The sequence below is a fragment of the Pyrgilauda ruficollis genome, unplaced genomic scaffold (assembly GCF_017590135.1).
Source record: "Pyrgilauda ruficollis isolate IOZ18807 unplaced genomic scaffold, ASM1759013v1 scaffold12, whole genome shotgun sequence".
In the NCBI taxonomy this organism is placed as follows: domain Eukaryota; kingdom Metazoa; phylum Chordata; class Aves; order Passeriformes; family Passeridae; genus Pyrgilauda; species Pyrgilauda ruficollis.
Window position 1 is genome coordinate 761,847 of NW_024510321.1, and position 20,999 is coordinate 782,845.

Here is a 20,999-nt window from a genome sequence, read left to right on the forward strand (position 1 = left end):
AGTGAAATAAGCTTCATGGAGACACACATTGGCACTTCCCAGTTTGAGAGATTCCCGTTTAGTCGGAAATTATTTTGTATTTTCTTTCCCCATATTTCCTTTCCCCTTGTTTAAACCCTGGGGTGAAGCTGGAAGGAATGGAGACAAAAAAATCCCCCCAAACCCCTTTAATCCCTGCCATGGAGCCAAGCAGTGTTCATTCACTCCTGAGCTTTCTTTGGAACTTCATTTTGCTTTTGAAAAGCTAACAGCAATCTTTCATTAATCAGCAGGTGCATTTCTCTCTGAAAGCATTTCCATCAGATTGGAGCAGAGATTTGGGTTTAATCCCTCTGCCCTGTGGCACAGACATGACCCTCATTGCTTTTGAGATGAATGGGAACCCAGTGGGATATAGAGAAAAAAGGAAACCTGATGATTAGTTCATGTATAAAATATCTTTTCTCCAGCAACAACATCCTGGAGAAAAACATAACTTTTTTCCTAGCAAAAAACCCCAAACAAACCACAGCTAAAACAAAATGCTCAGATCTTTCATCTTCTGGCCTTTCCCCCTTTTCATTCCACAACTGCAGTAATGCTGCTGCTCCTGCATACATAACTCTGATTTAAAAAACTTGTTTGATTTTAATGCCCCAAAAATTCTGCAACAGAATTTCTTTTCTAAATCCTAAACATGGTCATATTCTCATTTCTTGCTATTTGTGAGAGGGTCACAAAGCAACACAGGTCCCAGCTGAACAGAAATATCTACGGTCTAATATTAGCATTGAACCTGGTACATCTAGACCTTGACAATAATTTATTGTTTATATTTTAATTGTTCTATACTTATTAATAATTTTAAATAATTCAATCACTGAAGTATAGAACGGGGGGGCTTACTCTATCCCTGATGTAAAAAGGGAGTAAACAGCTCCAAAATGAAGAAAAATGAATTATTTTGAAGGCAAATCCCAGTTGAATGCTGGTGTAATTCAGGAGTCACTGCAGTGAGCTGACTGGTGCAAGCAGGATCAGAATTTGGCTTTATTTCTATGAAGAGTTTTGGAGACCAAATTCATGATCCTCAAACACATCTGTGCCTTTTAACAGAGGCAGAAGAAGCTTTCACAGGATTCCCAGAATGACCAGGTTGGAAGAGACCTTCAAGACCATGGAGTCCAACCCAGCCCCAACAGCTCAACTGAACCCTGGCCCCCAGTGCCACATCCAGGCTTTGTTAAACACACCCAGGGATGGGGACTGCACCACCTCCCCGGGCAGCCATTCCACAACTTTATCACCCTTTCTGGGAAAAACTTTTTCCTGCTATCCAACCTGTACTCCCTTGGTGCAGCTGGAGGCTGTGTGCTCTGGTTGTGTCAGTGCTGCTGGAGAAAGAGCCCAGCCCCAGCTGAGCACAGGCACCTTTCAGGAGCTGTGCAGAGTGAGGAGGGCACCCCTGAGTCTCCTTTTCTCCTTTAATACCTTTTAGGAGGCACACCTCTGATCTTTGATGCAGCAAATGGATGCAGTTGCCCTGCTGGGGTCATTTCTGGGGTCAGGGGGTCAGGCTGGAGCTGGGGGAGCAGCAAAAGTGCAGAGCTCTGTTCTGTGCTCTGTGTGGGGCCAGGACACAGGGCCAGGTCACGGGGCCAGGACAGCTTGCTCCACATTGTCATCTGCAGTGAAGTCCTTGAATTCCATTTTATTGATGAGCTGGATGAAAAACAGAGTAGACCAGGCCAAGTTATGGAGCCAAATTCCTGCACTAAGCCAGTCAAACAGGGCCCAATCCCAATGTCATCATACACTTGATTGCTCCTCACGTCCCCAGAGTGAGAAGATTTCACTCTTTATAAAGTGATTCCACCCCCAGCTCCTCTGTTTTCCTGGAACACGGGGCCAAGGCAGCTGGGCTGGCAGCTCTGCATCGCTGACATTGCAGAGCCTGTCACAGCAGGTCCATTCAGCACGTTCATTTCATCCCTCAAACATCCTTGACAGCAGAGAGGAGGCATGGCTGGATGTTCAGTAATGAAATAATTGTCAGTAGGGTGCCTGGGGGCACAGCTCTGGCATGCTGATGTACTCCACACGTTTTGAAGGAGCCCCCTCAGCTGAGGGAACATCCCATCTTCAGGTTCCTGTGCAGAACAGCCTGGTGGGGAGTGTGACAGGCTGCAGAGGAGCCTGTGGTGAGGGTAAATCACCAGCTGGGGTTTTTCCCTGTCACATCTCCAAAAGGCAAACCTTTCCTGGCTGTCTTTGGCACATGGCTGGTGCTGGCAGGGGTTAGCACAGGGCTGGAACACAAGAAAAGCTGCAAACACACGAATTTCCTCCTGAAAATGGAGAGGAAAAGGGAGCACAGGGAGAGGAAAGGGAAGGTGAAGACCAGAGGGAAAACGCTCCATGTGTCTCACAGGATGGCTCACAGGCTTTCCCCCCAGCAAGGCTGCCTGGAACAGATGGGAAGGGATTCCCTCACATCCCACAAAGGAGGCTGCTGGCAGTGGTGCTGCACTTCTGCTCTACAGCTCTGTGCTCCAGTTCCTCTGCTGCTTGGCTGGGACCTGAAATTCCAGTTCACACCTCAGTGGATGCATTCCCAAGATTAGGCAGTGTTCCTCTGCAGCCCATCAGCTTTGTTGGGTATAAATATTATCATGACAGATGAACAGGGGGAATGGCTTTGCAGCCTGATGAATCCAATCTTTCCCAGACTGACATTGCTTCAAAGCTCTGAAACAGTGAGACAAAGCATTTTACATCAAGATGAACAACTTGGAAGCTGAGACAGAATTTTCTTTTGCTTCTTCTGGGCTTCCTTGAAGTTAGTCATTCACCTGGAAAAATGCAGGTCAAATCCTGGCTTTGAACCCGGCACAGCAGAAGAACTGGAGGTACAGGTGGGATTTCTCCAGTATTTCCTGGGTGAGTCCTAATCCAGGTCAGAAAATGCTCAGCAGAGCAACACAAGCACCAAACACAAAGAGAATCACAGAATATCCTGAGTTAGAAGGGACCCACAGGGATCATCGAGTCCAACTCCTGGTCCTGCACAGGACAACCCCAAAAATCACACCAAGGACCTGAGAGCATCATCCAAACTCTTCTTGAACTCTGACCAGGACCACTTCAAAGGTTCTTGCCTCTGAGAACCTTGCGGATTTCAATGGGATATTGTTTGAGGGGTGTCAAGGCATAAGTGCTTCAATGCAAGAAAAGTGGGGAAATTTTGAGCATCCTCTTGTTTTCTCTGCATTTTGGGAATCAGGGAGCTGCATTTTGATGATCTTATGGCACGTCAGAGTTGTATCCTCACTGTTGATGTGGGCTCAGTGTAAAGTAGCCACAACAAAGCTGGCTCACACCTGGCCAGCCTGGGGTCACCAGCACTATAATTCCAGGAATTTTCACACCTTCCTATCGTTTTAGGACCTACAGGCTGGGTAGCCATGGCTACACTGTGACAGGATCTGAGCTGGCTCCCTGCAAAATCAGGACTGCAAGTTTGCCCTTGGTGGATGAGAGTTCCTCATGGCCCTTTAGCGACTCCAGCCCCCAATGCTGTTATCAGTCCCACACCTGGAGAAATACTTTGGGAGCATCCAGCTCAGCTGATAACAGGCTCTGGGAATGGTGATGGCATGGAACTCTGCCCTGTCAGGACTCAGAAAGGAGCTGGATCTGCAAGTCTCCTCCTGAGCTCAGTGTGGTTTTAAGGCCAACACCCCCCAACCCCACTGGGCTGCAGGTGCTTCCCTCCAATGAGCTGCATTTCATTTTGGAGAAATAAAGCAGGCAAGTTGAGATCTCTGAGCTCTAAAAGAGGAGCCCACCTCCCTCTCCAGGTGCCTGTGTTGGTGACCCAGACACTCCTTCACGAGGACACGTTTTAGTAGCATGGCAGCAGCCCAATTTCTGAGGGTACACATGAGCTGGGCAGGGGTTTCCTACCCTCAGCACAAAACTTTTTCAACCCCACTCAATGCAGTTGAGTAGGACACAAACATGAGCATCTGTACCCTGTATTTTGACTTTGGGACTGTGAGGTTGCCTCAAATGAGCAGGACTGGGCTTTAACATTCCTCCTTTGCCTCTTTACCATGAAAACAAGAATTTAAAAAACCCTACTCTCTTGGTTTTAATGGGATCCTTCAAGTAGGAATTGCCCCTGTATGGAAACTAACAGGTCTTCAGAAAAGAGGTAAAATGCACACATACATCTTAAACGTCTAACAATGCCTTCACATAGGATGAAAGCTCCCCACAAAAGCTGAAGAAGAAATCCATTTAATAGCTCCTTCACTCCTTCCTCCCTCCTGGAGTGCCAGTTGTGTGCTGAGACAACCTTGTTCTGATGAAAGCAATTTCACCTGCTGCTGTGACACTAATTTTTTTCATCTGGCTCCTTATGGCAGCTGTGACTCAATTAAGGATTACAGGGCTCTATATTTCCCTTTCCTGACAGTGTGTGCTAAGCAAGTGCAAATGAATTACAGCCCAATTATTTCCCCCTGATCCCTAATGATCCTGGGTGCATCCATGCACCGAGATCTTTGGGACAACTTAAAGAGAATGAAAAGACACAGCCGTGCTCTGCTTTTGGCATCTGGCCTTGGTTTTTATACATGCAAATCGAGTTTCCTGTTCATGGAACACAACCAAGCAAAGCACCATGTCACCAACACAGTGCAGAGAAGGGCGTCCTCACGCTGGTCCTTCTCAGTGATCTGCTCTTCCACAGGGTTCCTGGAAAGCTCCTGCTCCCAAGGATGGTGGGGAAATAGCAGAACACACTGGGGCATCCTCCGAGGGGCTCTCCTGGTGCTGCAGATTCATCTCCACCTGTGTAAAACGTGGGAGCCATGTGCTGGCCTCTCCATTCCTGCTCATGTTCCTCCTGTCCCTTCTCCCCATGTCCCCAGCACCACCTTTGGTGCTGTATCATCACCTCATATTCACAGGAATTTTGGCACATTCATATGTTTGGTGGGTTTTTTTCCCTGCTTCCTGCCTCTGTCTCTCCTTTACTGGCTCATTTTTTTTAGAAAAAAAAAAAAGTGCAATTTGTCTGTTTTAGAGATGCCAGTTCTGGTAAAGCCACTGAGGACTGAGGCTCTCCCTCCCTTACCCCAGTACTTCATTATTTATGACACACCAGCATCTCCCAGGCTGTCCTCAAGCAGCTTGGACAATTCCTCAGAGCTATCAATCCCTGAGGGCTTGAAATTGAAGAGTGAAAGGCCTGAAAAGAGGGAGAGCAAAAGTGTTTCTCTGCCTCTTGGCTTGTCCAATCTCATCCTGGATGCCAGCGGCTTTTCCAGTTGCGCGTCCTCTGTTGGCTCAAGTGGAGCAGGTCATTTCACAGGGGTTTGCCATGGGATCACTGATTCCTGGGGATCCTCGTGTCCCAGTTTTGGATGCTCAGTGCCTGGGGAGCCTCTCACACCAGGGAGAAGTCGGCCTGGAAGCCGGAGCAGCGGCGCGTCTTTGGCGAGCACTTGGTCAGCATGGAGATCTGGGTGCTGAAGTTGGTGCCGTTGCTGCCCAGGGAAGGGTGGTGGTACTTCATGTCCGAGCCCAGGAACCGCTCCAGGTGCCACCTCCGCCACTTCCTCTTGAGCTCAGCTTGCACCTGGGCATGGGAAAGAGAAAAGGCAGCACAGGGCATCACTTGATGTTGTTCACAGAATTCCCAGAATGACCAGGTTGGAAGAGACCTTCAAGACCCTGAGGGGCCAGAGCTGGGCACAGCACTCCAGGTGTGACCCCAGCAGAGCAGGGACAGGGGCAGAGTGACCTCCCTGCTCCTGCTGCCACCCCATTCCTGACCCAGGCCAGGAGCCATTGGCCTCCTTGGCCACCAGGGCACTCTGCTGGCTCATGGTCAGTCTCTGTTGTCCAGCACCCCCAGGTCCCTTTCTGCGTGGGCACTGTCCACCATCCCCAACCTATTATGTGAGCAGCCTTGGATAACCCACCTGCCCCAGGGCCAAGAGTTACTTTATAAAGGCTACTAAACTTGGCTTAGACATAACTTTTACCCACATAAAGGGACACTCCAGTCAGTAAATTACTAGAGCAGAAATCCCTGAGCTTCATCAGAAAGGAAATTCTCATTTACACAATCAAGGTGCTGGATTACTTAGCTTCAATGACAACACTTGGTGAGTATAATTAATATGCTTTCTTTTTCACTGCCCTGTTTTTTGTTCAAATAGAAATGATTTAACTACAGCTTGTTTGTAATGCTGTCAATACAGCTATGCTTTTTTTGACAGAAGCTGCTTGTTGCTGCTCAGATTGTTTACAGAAATAACCTGGTCTATGTCATCCCAATTCAAATCCTGAACAAACCTGGCTACTGTCCTTGTCCCCTCCTGCAGCCCTCTAGTGCGAATTTTTAGGTAACAGCATGAATTAGAAGGAACAGCTGTGTCTGAAGGGCTCTGGGATAAACAAACACAGGAACAGTACAATCCCAGGATGAGAATGCCAGGACTAAAACGTGGGAAAGTCAATATTATTCCTGCAAGGCAGAAACACGTTCACCTGCACTGCTCTGTGCAGTCACAGCAATGCCTGTGCTGGTTTTGGCAGTGGGTGTGATCCTGAGGAGGATTCCTGGAGGCACTAAGCGTGAACAGGGCTTAGATGGGATTTATCCTGCTGTGCTGAACGTGGTGCTTTAGGATCAGGGATTGTGCAAGTTCACACAGGAGTTCTGCTGATGCTGTCTCATGAGGAGAGGATGGGATCAGCAGCAACACTACAGTGCACACACAAGTCCTGATGTGTTTATTAATTGTTATTAATTGTGCTGAAAACTGTCAGGCAAATGGTTGAATTATTTTCCTGGAGAGACAGTTGTGATTGCATGCTTTCCCCCAATTCTGTAACACCAGGATCAGGAATGGGACACTTCTCAATCCACTTTCCACATGCGTTCATTTTGGCTGCAAATATTAACCAAAAAAACCTGATGGTCTGGTCTTACCTCTCCATTGAGGAAGCAGTACAGAACAGCCACCACAAACCCCTGGGGAAAGGAGAAAACAGGATTTTAGCACTACAGACAAGGAAAGAGTGTAGATCCATTCAGCTCCCAGAGGAGAGATCACACAGCCACAGAAGTGTTCAGGTTGGAAAAGACCTCTAAAGTCATCAAGGCCAACCACTCCCCCAGCACAGCCAAGTCCACCACTGACCCAAGTCCCCAAGTGCCACATCTGCACAGTTTTTGAACACTTCCAGATGCCAGATGTGCAGCGATGATGATGCAGACAGGGATGTTAATAATTCACCACTGAATGAAACTTGCTGCTCAAAGCCCCATCTGCCCTGGCCTTGGACAAGTCAGTGATACAAAAACTGAACTGATGTGCTTATTTTTCTCCCTTAAGTAGAAAAAACACAGAGACACCAATGCACAGAGGAACATTTTCTTTTCATTTCCTAAAATGAGGGAAGAGAATCTCTTTCTGAAAGGCAAAATATAAATTTATCTTTCATCCTGGCCAGGCTGGAGTGAGTAGATTTTCCATAAAGGTACAAGAGCAGTATGGGGCATGTCCAGAAAAAAAAAACAAAACATGTCCAGCTTGTTGCCTTTCTCCCTGGTGACCCAAATGGTGGCTTACCTGGAATGACCCAACCACGAGCTCAAAGACCAGCTTCACTTCTGCTTTGAAATTGTCAGGGAAGAAAGCAAACATGATGTAGTGAATGCCAAAGAGAGGGATCAGCAGCAGAGTGGACTTGGCCAGCCTCCTGTTGGAAAGACAAACATGAGCCACGAGGGAAGAGGGAAGAGGGTAAGAGGCTGAGGAATCTGCAGCTGAGGATAAAATAAACCCTGAAATAAACCCTGAAAAATTTGCTATTTCTCCTTGTCCCACAGACTGCAGATGGCTGGTGATTTCAAACCTGGTGGCACCATAAAATGTGACATTTTTATTCCCAGTAGCTCCACTGGAGGTATTTCTTTCTCCCTCCTCTCTTCTTCCCCTCCCACCAGAGATCTTTTTTTCATCCCCACAAGCTAAATCATCATCTAGCAATGTCTTTGTTTGCCTGGGATTTCTGAAAATTACAGCTTCTGGGAGAGAAATGGTATGTTTAGCTTGGAATAATGACAGGCTACTGCACAATGAATGTCTCCAAAGAAGGGGGATGAACAGTATTAGTGCTTAATGGCATCATGCTGGGTAATCAGGGGTCTAATTAGGAAGAGATGATAATGTATTAAATGCAATCATTATTTAAAAAGTAGCTGGCAGAAAGAAAATGAAATCAAGGGTCTAAGGATGCTTGTGGGGGTTTTGTCTCCCTTGGTCACTCATATCCTGTGACATCTCCCCCTCTCTCAGAGGCTTCTGGAGGAAATAAAGCTGAGGCTGGGATGTTGGAAATGCTCATTTTTCCACTTGGAACCCCTCCACCTCCAAAGCCTCCTCAGGCTCAGACCTCTCAGACCCTCTTCATTCATTTGCCACCTGCAGGAGCCCACTGGGAGGCTGATGTGGCAGCTTTGTGCAGAGGATGCTCATCCCTGTGCCTCCCAGAGCTCCTCTCTAGCTCTCCCTGGGCCTGGCCCAGAGACAGCTCAACATTAAGGCTGTGATTGGAGGCTGTGGCTCATTCCAGGAAACATGACAGCCTGCAGGAAGATGAGGAACTTTACAGGAGTTTGCCTTTCCCACACCCTTCACTAGCAGGTACATCCCTGCTCATAGGGATCAAGAATCTCAGTTCTCTGAGGAACATCAGCCTAGAGGAGGAAATGTGGTGCTACCTTTGAGTCCCACATTGACAGAGATGCTGTTTGCAACCTCCAGTGGATTAGAAAATTTTATCTTATCCTTGCAGACAATACTGGGGCCTTAATTGCAATATTTTCCCTCCTGGCTGGACTGTGGTGATGAAAAGGACATTAATGACAAAACTTGAGCCCCCTCCTCCAATTTGCACACCTCACACCAATCTCTTGTTCCTAACACTAAGAAAGAGTGTAGATCCATTCAGCTCCCAGAGGAGAGATCACACAGCCACAGAAGTGTTCAGGTTGGAAAAGACCTCTAAAGTCATCAAGGCCAACCACTCCCCCAGCACAGCCAAGTCCACCACTGACCCAAGTCCCCAAGTGCCACATCTGCACAGTTTTTGAACACTTCCAGATGCCAGATGTGCAGCGATGATGATGCAGACAGGGATGTTAATAATTCACCACTGAATGAAACTTGCTGCTCAAAGCCCCATCTGCCCTGGCCTTGGACAAGTCAGTGATACAAAAACTGAACTGATGTGCTTATTTTTCTCCCTTAAGTAGAAAAAACACAGAGACACCAATGCACAGAGGAACATTTTCTTTTCATTTCCTAAAATGAGGGAAGAGAATCTCTTTCTGAAAGGCAAAATATAAATTTATCTTTCATCCTGGCCAGGCTGGAGTGAGTAGATTTTCCATAAAGGTACAAGAGCAGTATGGGGCATGTCCAGAAAAAAAAAACAAAACATGTCCAGCTTGTTGCCTTTCTCCCTGGTGACCCAAATGGTGGCTTACCTGGAATGACCCAACCACGAGCTCAAAGACCAGCTTCACTTCTGCTTTGAAATTGTCAGGGAAGAAAGCAAACATGATGTAGTGAATGCCAAAGAGAGGGATCAGCAGCAGAGTGGACTTGGCCAGCCTCCTGTTGGAAAGACAAACATGAGCCACGAGGGAAGAGGGAAGAGGGTAAGAGGCTGAGGAATCTGCAGCTGAGGATAAAATAAACCCTGAAATAAACCCTGAAAAATTTGCTATTTCTCCTTGTCCCACAGACTGCAGATGGCTGGTGATTTCAAACCTGGTGGCACCATAAAATGTGACATTTTTATTCCCAGTAGCTCCACTGGAGGTATTTCTTTCTCCCTCCTCTCTTCTTCCCCTCCCACCAGAGATCTTTTTTTCATCCCCACAAGCTAAATCATCATCTAGCAATGTCTTTGTTTGCCTGGGATTTCTGAAAATTACAGCTTCTGGGAGAGAAATGGTATGTTTAGCTTGGAATAATGACAGGCTACTGCACAATGAATGTCTCCAAAGGAGGGGGATGAACAGTATTAGTGCTTAATGGCATCATGCTGGGTAATCAGGGGTCTAATTAGGAAGAGATGATAATGTATTAAATGCAATCATTATTTAAAAAGTAGCTGGCAGAAAGAAAATGAAATCAAGGGTCTAAGGATGCTTGTGGGGGTTTTGTCTCCCTTGGTCACTCATATCCTGTGACATCTCCCCCTCTCTCAGAGGCTTCTGGAGGAAATAAAGCTGAGGCTGGGATGTTGGAAATGCTCATTTTTCCACTTGGAACCCCTCCACCTCCAAAGCCTCCTCAGGCTCAGACCTCTCAGACCCTCTTCATTCATTTGCCACCTGCAGGAGCCCACTGGGAGGCTGATGTGGCAGCTTTGTGCAGAGGATGCTCATCCCTGTGCCTCCCAGAGCTCCTCTCTAGCTCTCCCTGGGCCTGGCCCAGAGACAGCTCAACATTAAGGCTGTGATTGGAGGCTGTGGCTCATTCCAGGAAACATGACAGCCTGCAGGAAGATGAGGAACTTTACAGGAGTTTGCCTTTCCCACACCCTTCACTAGCAGGTACATCCCTGCTCATAGGGATCAAGAATCTCAGTTCTCTGAGGAACATCAGCCTAGAGGAGGAGATGTGGTGCTTTGTGTCCCACATTGACAGAGATGCTGTTTGCAACCTCCAGTGGATTAGAAAATTTTATCTTATCCTTGCAGACAATACTGGGGCCTTAATTGCAATATTTTCCCTCCTGGCTGGACTGTGGTGATGAAAAGGACATTAATGACAAAACTTGAGCCCCCTCCTCCAATTTGCACACCTCACACCAATCTCTTGTTCCTAACACTAAGCTTCACCAGATACTGAGTTTTAGATTTTATTTTGGCATCAAGGCAAGGGCTCTGTGATTTTTAGAAGACTCCACCCCCTAAACACTGCACTCAGGAAAGTCATCACCCAGTCCCAGTGTGATTTCTCCCAGGAATCTCAAGCCTGGCTGTGCAGGAGGCAGAACTGCTTGGGGGTTTGTCTAAAGCTGGTTAAATCTGCTGGAAACCATGGATTCTCAAAACCCTCATTACTCTGATTCCCAGCACATCCCAGACCTCCCCTCTCTGACAGATACATGTGGTGACAGGTAATTTTGGGAGAACACGTGTCCATTAACCTGCATGGAACCTGCTCCTGTCCTTGGGAGTGGGCAAGAGTGAACCAACATTTCAGTCACGCTCCTTGAAATCATAATGGAAAAGTTACTCAGAGGACTTTGATGACAATAATGATCCACAGACATGGACAGAATGGAGAGATGAATTTTGCTCAAGTTTTCTGCTGCAGAAGACAAATTCTATTTGCCTGAAATATTGCTGTCCCATTCTTGCACATGTCCCTGTCATTTCCAGAAAACTGTTTTGGGAGACTTGTGCTCAGAGCTTCCAGTACATGAAAGCCCATTCTCTGTCTGCAGCATTAATGAGGGAGTCAGCAGCACACCTGAACTTCCAGCCTGCAGCTAAGCTCAGACCTTCTAGAGCTGAACAATGCTGTCAGCATGTCAGCAGGCTGTGTTTGTAGAAAATAAACAGTATAAAATACACACAAGAAGGAGGGAGAAATGCAAATGAGATATCCAGTGTGCTCAGAGCTTCCAGTACATGAAAGCCCATTCTCTGTCTGCAGCATTAATGAGGGAGTCAGCAGCACACCTGAACTTCCAGCCTGCAGCTAAGCTCAGACCTTCTAGAGCTGAACAATGCTGTCAGCATGTCAGCAGGCTGTGTTTGTAGAAAATAAACAGTATAAAATACACACGAGAAGGAGGGAGAAATGCAAATGAGATGCTGTTTGTTTAAAACAGATTTGTCTCAGATTTGGCAGGAGGAATGCACACGGAATCACAGAGGTGTTTGGTTGGGAAAGACCTCCCAGACCATCGAGCCCAAGCTGTGCCTGATCCCCACCTTGTCCCAGCCCAGAGCACTGAGTGGCATCTCCAGGGCTTCCTCAGACACCTCCAGGGATGGGGAGTCCACAACCTCCCTGGGCATCCCCTTCCAATGCTTCACAACCCTTTTGGTGAAGAAATTTCTCCTGATGTCCAACCTGAACCTCTCCAGATACAACTTGAGGCCATTTCCTCTCATCCTGTCACTCGTTGCCTGGGAGAAGAGCCTGATCCCCATCTGGCTCCAACTTCCTTTCAGGGAATTGTGGAGAGCCATAGGGTCACCCTGAGCCTCCTCTTCTCCAGGATAAACACCCCCAGTTCCCTCAACATTTCAGCAGCAGTTTTCTGCTAAGAACTGTTGGGTCCTGCAGTCAAACCCCAGAAGTCTCCACAGATTTCTGTCTGAAAGTAAAAATCTTAGGACCACGCTGAGAACTCACCTTGGTGGGATCTAAACTTCAGTTTCAGACAATTAATATTTGTTTGCATAGGAAAGTGTGGTGTCTTGTATCTACTGCAATGAATACAGTCAACAGAGTTTTCCAGAAGTGGCTGGTGGCCAGGTGCCACTGTACAAGGGGACAAGTGTCCCATAGGTCCTATGTCCTGTCTGACAGGTCCGTGGAAGTATTGGAAGTGTCCTGAACCACGTCATGTGCCTTGGAAACCTAAAATTTTAGGGCCAGGTTGGAAGGAGCTCTGAGCAACCTGGGATAGAGGACGGTGTCCCTGCCATGGCAGGGGGTTGGAACTGGATGAGCTTTAAGCTTTTAATCCTCCCAACCCAAAATGTTGTGGGATTCTGTGATTCTGTGAAGTGAGCAACTGATTCATTCCCTGTCACCATGATATTTTTATGAAAATTCTTTTGCCAGGGAATATAATATAATATATAATGTCACAATATAATAAATCAGCCTTCTGAAACATGGAGTCAAGATTCTCATCTCTTCCCTCATCCTGGGACCCTCGAACACAACCATAATTCCCTAGTGGAACTGAGCCATCTCTCCAGGTGGTGAAGGAAGGTGAGGATTGTGGTGTCAGGATCAGTTGTCCTTCAGCAGAACCCCCTGTTGAGCAGGTCAGTGAGGGGAACTCCGTGTTTTACCAACATGCCCTACGTTTGTTTACAAGGCAAAAAGAGCTTTCCTGGCAGCTCCACCTCACTGGAAAATGTGTTCTGAACCCAAAGCCCAGCATGACCTCTGAGATAATCTGGGCATAACTCATCAGGTGCATGTTGGCAGCACTTTTGCTGAGGTGAACAGGAGCCAGCAGTGCCAGGACGCTGCTCAGTACTAGAAATTATTTAAATATGCTGATTTAATCTCTGCACCTGCTGCAAACCTGGGGTGCAAAGATAAAATTCCCAGTTGGAAACCCAGAAGGGCAGGTGGTAGAAAGCACAGGGTCTGGTAATGTAGGTGTGTTGTGATGACAGAAAAATAGGTAATTGGCTTTGGCTGCTGCCAGGAGAATTAAGGTCAAACACTGGCATTTCCTTCCATAAATTTGAGAATCTCTCGAGGCAGATGAAATGAATAATTCACCACCACCAGAGAGAAAGTCTCAGTGCCGTGGCTGGGCAGGATTTAAGGAACATATTGTTACTTTTTTCCATCCTGCAGGAAGATGAACTGAGATTTTCCAGGGTACCCAAAAGCACAGCTCCCTCCAAAGACAAAGATTTACAAGCAGTGACTATGCAGACACTGGACTCTTCATTTAATTCTTTTCTAGGAAACATTTAATAAATACCCAGGATAGCTGAAAAGCGGAGCCAGAACAGTGGGAAGAGTCAAAAATAACCTGGTCTGGACTTTTATTTTATTTGCATTGAAGCCAGAATAAATCCATGCAGATTTCTTTCACTCTTAAAATACTGCAGCTGTGACCAGCTTTGGCCGCTGAGAGAAAGATGTTGATCTCTCTGGCATGTTGTTCATTATATAAAGTCCCATTAAGGTCAACCTTATATCCCTGGAATAAAAGTATTAAGTCAAGTAAAACTTCTAAGACAGTGATCCTTCTCAAAAGAGAAGAGAAATGTATTGAGCTAATCCAATCTTGTTTAGAGATCTCTTTTAGGATAAGGAAAATTTGTCATAGATCCTACTGAATGGAAATTTTCTAGATGTCTCCTTTAAAACTGAGGAAAAAAAGCCTGTACACTGTGGAGAGCAACTTTTTGTTTTCCATCAGGGTCCTTCTGCCTTCAAAATCCAATAAATATTTAATATTCAAAGAAAAATTATATTTGGCTTCATTATCATTATTATTGCTCTCATTTCTTCATCATTAATCCCAGAAGAAATCCCTCTCACCTGTCACAAACTGACATAAAACCTGCCCAGCTCTTTTAGCAAATGCTCCATTTCCTGATTTCTAATCTGCTTTAAGCAATTAAAATTAATTGATTTTGATCATTAATCAAGACACAATAATGAACTATCAAGCAGCCAGGCAGGTTTCCCAAAAATCACTTTTAGGATAGGCTTGGCAAAGTGTGGGACTTACGAATATTGGCTGGTTTCATTGTGCCCAACATCTGGGGAATGCAGCTTCTGGACTAAGATACGGATGATGCAGATGAAGAGGATGAAGTTCACCTGTGGAGATGGGAAGAGAGGGGTAAAACATCAGCATTTTCCTTCAAGGAAAAAAGCCCATCACTAGAGGGGAATTCCTCTCACTGGAATGGGTTTTGCCATGGAAGGAGCTGCCGTTTAACAAGCCATGAGCAGAGAGCCCCTCTCGGGGGCGGGGGAGCACATGGAAAACCGACACAGGATGGCATCTTGGGCCTGACATCAGCCTGCTTGGGACTTCGTGTCATACATCCCAAGTATGATGATGTCAAGCCCATAGAGCACAGCTCCGCACGACGTTCCTGCTGCGCGCGCGGGGAGGAGCCGCGGCACCGGCGGCTCGCGAGGCGGTGACATGGGGCCAGCTGCTGAGCGTGGTGAGCCAGGGAAACCAAACCAAAACACGAAGCAGGATCCACTCCAGAGGGCCTCTGCCCAATCCTATTTGATGCCGTAGGATTTAGCTTTTTAGGTTTTTCAGATCCTGTACTGCTTTAGGGGATAGCTCTAAAACTCCACAGCCTGTCAGCTGCTGTTCTCCTGTTTTGTTCAGACAAAACAATTTCTCTCTGGGCCTGAAAGTCAGGGACACCTGACTGTCTCAGGCCCTGAAAAGTATAAACAAAAGTGAGCAAACTGGGGGTATATGACTTCATTACCTGCAGCTGTAATTTGAAGGATTTAATGCCTCAGGCTTTAGCTTTATAATTATTTTTTTCAGATTCTCTGCTACTTTAATGTCTGGGTCTGAGCTTCATATTAGGGGATGGTGAGCTCTCTTCACAGAGTAGGCAGACACAACAAATCCTTCTCTAGCTGGGGACCCAAGGACAACCAATCCAGATCTCAGGCCCAAGAGCATAAAAAACGATGGACTGAAGAGAGAAAAACAAGCAGGATGGGACTTCATGGGCTGGAGCTGTGGTTGGACAATTAACTCCAACATGCAAATGGACCAGAACTTGTAAAAATGTGTGATCTCATGACCAAGCCCTATTTTGCTTCCATCTTGGAGCCATCCGGGCAGAGCCATGACTGTGGGTCTGGTACTGCCAGGGTGTGGCCTTTGAAGGCTCTTCAGTAAATATCCTCTTTATTCCCCTTAACTCTGTCTAGCCTCTTTTCCAGCTGCTTCAGGCACCAGTATAACCCCCGGTATGTAAATAGACCAAACTTATAACTGTGTGAAAAACTCATGAGCATTGTCCATCCTGGGTGTAGCCCCTCTCTGAGATTTCTGATTGCCCAAGGTGAAGCTTTGAAGGCCTTCAATAAATACCCACTTTTATTCTCTTAATCTTGTCTAGCCTCTGTTTCAGGTAGCCACTCCAAGGCATCATATTGGCCATGTTCTGTCTTGTGCAGCAAGGGATAGACCTCACCAAGGTAGTGGGGAATATTCCATCTTGGGATGTTAGACCAGAGCAGTCTGGCTGATATCCAGATTTTAGGTGGTTCTTTTCACCCCAAAATCTCACAGTGCCCTACCAATGTACTCAAGCGATGTGAACCTTATTTAATAGCAAAGGTGTAGAGCTAGGAGTGGGCATGTCCTGATGGCATTAATTGAATTCAGATCTGCTGCTTTCAAGGTCCTCTCTGTTGAGTCATCCTGTTACTCATGCAACACAGACAACAGAAAAGCAGTGACAAATTTCTGGGGACTTAGTTCACTTTTAGTTTGGCACACAACCCCTTTTTTTATCCTTTCATGGTCAGTGAATGTGCAAACAATTCTAGTTTTTAGAAGCTCAGCAGCTGGAAGGGATTGTGCTAAACCAGCCAATCTGATTCCTTGCAAAAATAGATTATAATATTTCTTCCAGCAATTCCTACACTTATCACAACAATAGATGAATAAAACAGACTGAAGCCCATCTCTCAAATAGACACTCTTTTTACAAAGCCTAGTGATTGGATACCCATTGCATTTCTTGGTTATGATGCATTGCTTAATCACTTCTTACCTATCCTGAGCAATTTATCATAATTTCTGTTTGTATTTATTTCCTTAAAAAATGGTTTGTGTGTCTGATTTGGTAGGAAGTGAAATTTATTAGAACCAGCCAGTATTATCTAGATCAACTACACTAATGATCATTGATAACACACAAACTGCTGCAAGGAAGGCAAGAATGGAGCAATTAAATTCTAACTGTGTTGGCTTGGAGAGGTCAAGAGCACACACTGACTGGAGTGGGTATATGGGCTTGGTATAACTTTGGAATTCCATGGCAGAAGATACAGGAATCAGGATACTGGAGACGTTTTTTAGATTATTTTTTATCCCTAGAATGTAATCAAAGAGAATCAATGTGTTCCCAGTGCTTAACACCTTGTACACAAGATATATCTCATGTTCTTTAAAGATCTTATAGATCTTGTATCTGTATTTCTTCGTTACACTGAGATATCAGCTGTATTCCTGTGGATTTGGAGGAAATGCTGCATTACCCCCTGGAGAAACCTACTGTTCATCAGCCAGTGGCTATCATGCCCTTCCTTTAGGACAGATTTATAGGATATCTGCTGAGGGAAAATCAGGAACTGCTGGGTAAATTCTGTTTGGCAATGAAGAAAAGATTTATTGGCCAAAAGAAAAGGCAGACCCATTGATCCAAGAGGAATAAAAGGGTGTGTTTTTTGACTGAAAGCTTATCTCAGGAAAAGCAAAATACTATCTATAGCTTTCCAGGATGATATAAATATTTGGAGATGTGTCATCTAAGTACTATATTTCTTTCCAATGAGGTAAACAGAGCGAGATGTCATTATTGAAACTTTCAGTCTGGAATCCCTGCATGATAAATGCCACAGGAAAAAAAAATAGTCTTCTTGTAAAAATCATAATGTACGTGGAATAAGAAGGATGTCTAAGGAAAGATTTCTGTTCAAAAGAGATTGATTTGATTTCTGTTGCTTTTTTTTGGTTTTTTTTGGGTTTTTTTTTTTTTTTTTGCTTCCCTTGCCACATCGTTGACATAATTTAAGAAAACTCAAAACTAAGTTTAACTCCAGTTCATTTGATTTTAAGGTTTGGATCCATGCCCAACAGAGAAATATTCAACAAGGATGGAAGGACCCAGAGTTCCTGAGAAGTGTCCTGGTTTCTGTGGTCAGGATTGATCATATCCAGAGAATTAAAATAAAACCCTTCTGTTGATTTTTCTGGAAATTAGCCAAACTCCTCTAGAACTTACTCCAAAAATACACAGCTGGAATGCAACTCTGTAGTGGATGCAAGAGGCAAATTCCTGAGGGAATTCATCTACTCCCTTTTTATCTGAGTGGAAATTCACGGTAGGACTCATGTTAATTTGTAGTGTTGACATCTGAACAAGTGTTGACATGCCTGGTCAGCTCAGAGAAACAAAACCACTCCTAGCACGGGTGACCTGATGGAATTCACTGATTCCTGAGGCAAAATGAGCCTTTCCTGGATGTCCAACCAGATTCCTCCATCTCCCATGGCCACCCCACCAAGGAGATGGAGGTGGTCACAGCTACATCAGGTCAGCTCCACCCTGGTGGCCTCAAACTCTCCAAACTCAAACTCTTCCTGTGGTCAATGCTGCAGGTGAGGGTGTTTATCTGCAGGAGGAACTTCCTCATCTTAAAGCAGATGTTCAATGTACAGTGGGATTTTACCTGGCAGTGCATTTCCCATGGACATTTACAGGACACTTCTCAACAGCCCTTCACCCCTCCCCAGTTAGGACTAAAGATGGCTTTGCAGCCAGCAGAACGTGCTGATACTTTACCAAAATAGACACCAAAATAGGAGTTTTAATGATCCACCAGAATGGGGATTCCACTATTTCCTCCCAGCACCTAAAAAGAAACAAAGCCAGACTTAAAACATCAAGCACAGCAAGAAAGCAGGTCTGTAACCTTCTCAGCTTTCCCTAAAAGCTAAGTTTTGCTAGGCTGAGTTATGTGAAGAGGACTAAACACCTTTGCAGCCAGCAGAACGTGCTGATACTTTACCAAAATAGACACCAAAATAGGAGTTTTAATGATCCACCAGAATGGGGATTCCACTATTTCCTCCCAGCACCTAAAAAGAAACAAAGCCAGACTTAAAACATCAAGCACAGCAAGAAAGCAGGTCTGTAACCTTCTCAGCTTTCCCTAAAAGCTAAGTTTTGCTAGGCTGGGTTATGTGAAGAGGACTAAACCTCATGTGTATGGACTGGGAATGGCCAAAACTTGCTTTCCAGTGGCTGTGAGCACTAGTAGGTACCAAGTATCCCAGAGGTAATGCCATTTTTTCCCCCTTGGCCACAAAATGGGCTGGAGGATATTAGGCAGGGTGAATGTGGGGGAGAATGGTGATTTTTCTTAATTTCTTCTACACTGAGCTCTGCTGCAGGGAAATTTTATGGCAACCATGAAAATCTATCAAAATCTATGAAAAAATTCACCAGGGCTCCAGTGCTCTCCACCATCCTGGATGGAGGGGGTTTGATAAGCACAGAGCAATTGGCACCAGCAAAAAAAACCCCAAAAACAAACAAACAAACACACAACCCCTCCCCCCAAAAAAAAACCAAACCAAAACAAAAAAAAACACCAAAAAACCAAAAAAACAAACAAACAAACAAACAAAAAAACCCCCCACCAAAACAACAAAAAAAAGACCCTAAACCAAAACCACCACATCCTTCTGAAAAAAAATTCCAGCCAGTGGTGGGGTTAGTCCCATAAATCCAGCAAGCTGCACCTGAGCTATGGATGGTGCTAAAAAAGTCCCCAGGGTCCAGGGCTGTAGCCATGATATTATGAAAAATCCTTTGCTGCCTATGAAAAAATTCACCAGGGCTCCAGTGCTCTCCACCATCCTGGATGGAGGGGGTTTGATAAGCACAGAGCAATTGGCACCAGTTTTTCATAATATCATGGCTACACAGGGTGGGATTTATTTCATCCTGAAGCCAGAGCTGTCTGCACACACCACCCCTCACCTGGGACTGCATTTTAAAGCCAATGAGGAAAAGAGAGGAAAAGACTGATGTGGAAGTGACTGATATTGCTTGGGACACCTTCATCTGCACAGTCAGGTGACAGAAGGTGCATTTTTAGGAAAGAATCAATGGAAATGGGGCTGCTTTCATGTAAGAATAGATTAATTGTGCCCACTGCAGACAATTTCACCCAGATTCAGCTCCTCTAATTCCAAATGTTGGCAGGGAAGGCAGTAGGAGATGAAGAGAGGCACTTTTAGGGCAAAGTTCCTGAGATCTGTTTTAAGCATCAACTTTAGGATGATAAAAATTGCACTCTGTGGACTACACTGACTAAATCTGCCCTAACTCTACAGGGAGATAAAGCAAATTTCTCACATACAGACACTTGCAGTTAGGTGTGTGCTGCCCTTTCATATAGAATTAAAGTGGCCCTAATTACGTCTAGTGCACTTCATTTTTGGAATAAATTGAGACAGTGTGAATGAAGGTCACTTTCACTTGGACTTACAATGTTTAAATAAAGTCTTAGTGTTGTTTAACCAATCTTACCTAATTAGGGTTTATTTAATCTGGATTAATTTCCTGTAATTTTTCTCTGCGGGTAATGAAAAAAAAAATCTGTGTTAGGTGTTAATATATCCTGTAAATTCATTCTCTGTTTTACTCAGCACAAAAATGTAGGGTTTTAAAGGCCCCAGAAAATGCAAAGATTTCTGTATTTTTATTAAGAATTTTTGGAGCTGAATGGTAATGTATAGTAAGAAAAACTGGTATCCAGAATGGTTAAATCCTCCTGTCTCTGTCTCATTGTAGAGGCTATTTATTAAGAGAGTAAATAAGGTCAGTTTTATGCAGATAGAGTGAAACCATAAAGGAAGTGAGTAGCCCTCAGGAAATGTGCTGGCGTGACTATAAATCAAAAATGCAGTGAGAAATCTGAGCTGCTTCTTGTAGTGAAAAAGGGGCAAATCAGGACACATTTGGAGGGGAAGAATGCATGGGAGAAAATGGATTTAACTCCAGGATGCAAATGCAAGAAGTGAGGGAAGGCACACTGAGGACAGAATAAGCACTTGATTCTGCATCTCTCTGGGGTGTTTTCCCATAAAACCCTTTCCAATTACTGCAGTCTGACCGCTTGAATAAAAGCAAGAATGAGGATTTCAGGATCAAATCCTCTCTACTTGCACATATCCTTGGATAACTCTGCTGTCTGCCTCATTTTCCTAGCTGCATTCTATCTGCTTCTTATACAAAATATCACAGGCTGCTGCTAGGTGAAAAGGGATGAAGAATAGATTCGAAAATCTGCTTGAGAAAAAAGAAGAAAAAAAAAAGAATTTGTAGCCTTTTCCTGTGGGAGAGAATTGGGTGTGTTTATAAATTCCCTGCCGCATGTTTAGGGTCAATTCTGCAGGGTGCAAAACTCTGC

At 45.1% G+C, this 20,999-nt stretch overlaps 1 protein-coding gene across 1 annotated transcript in view; it reads right to left on the reverse strand.

Moving 5' to 3' along the window:
* Positions 1-4,564: 4,564 nt before the first annotated feature.
* The window catches only part of VIPR1 (vasoactive intestinal peptide receptor 1), a 108,066-nt gene continuing 91,631 nt past the window's right edge, over positions 4,565-20,999 (reverse strand). Inside the window, exons 9-13 of the mRNA XM_041487880.1 lie at positions 18,588-18,657; positions 14,530-14,621; positions 9,554-9,683; positions 6,989-7,030; positions 4,565-5,626 (exon numbers count right to left, since the gene is read on the reverse strand). Coding sequence (XP_041343814.1) covers positions 5,435-5,626; positions 6,989-7,030; positions 9,554-9,683; positions 14,530-14,621; positions 18,588-18,657 — 526 coding nt within the window. The 3' untranslated portion in view covers positions 4,565-5,434. The remainder of the gene's footprint in view (positions 5,627-6,988; positions 7,031-9,553; positions 9,684-14,529; positions 14,622-18,587; positions 18,658-20,999) is intronic.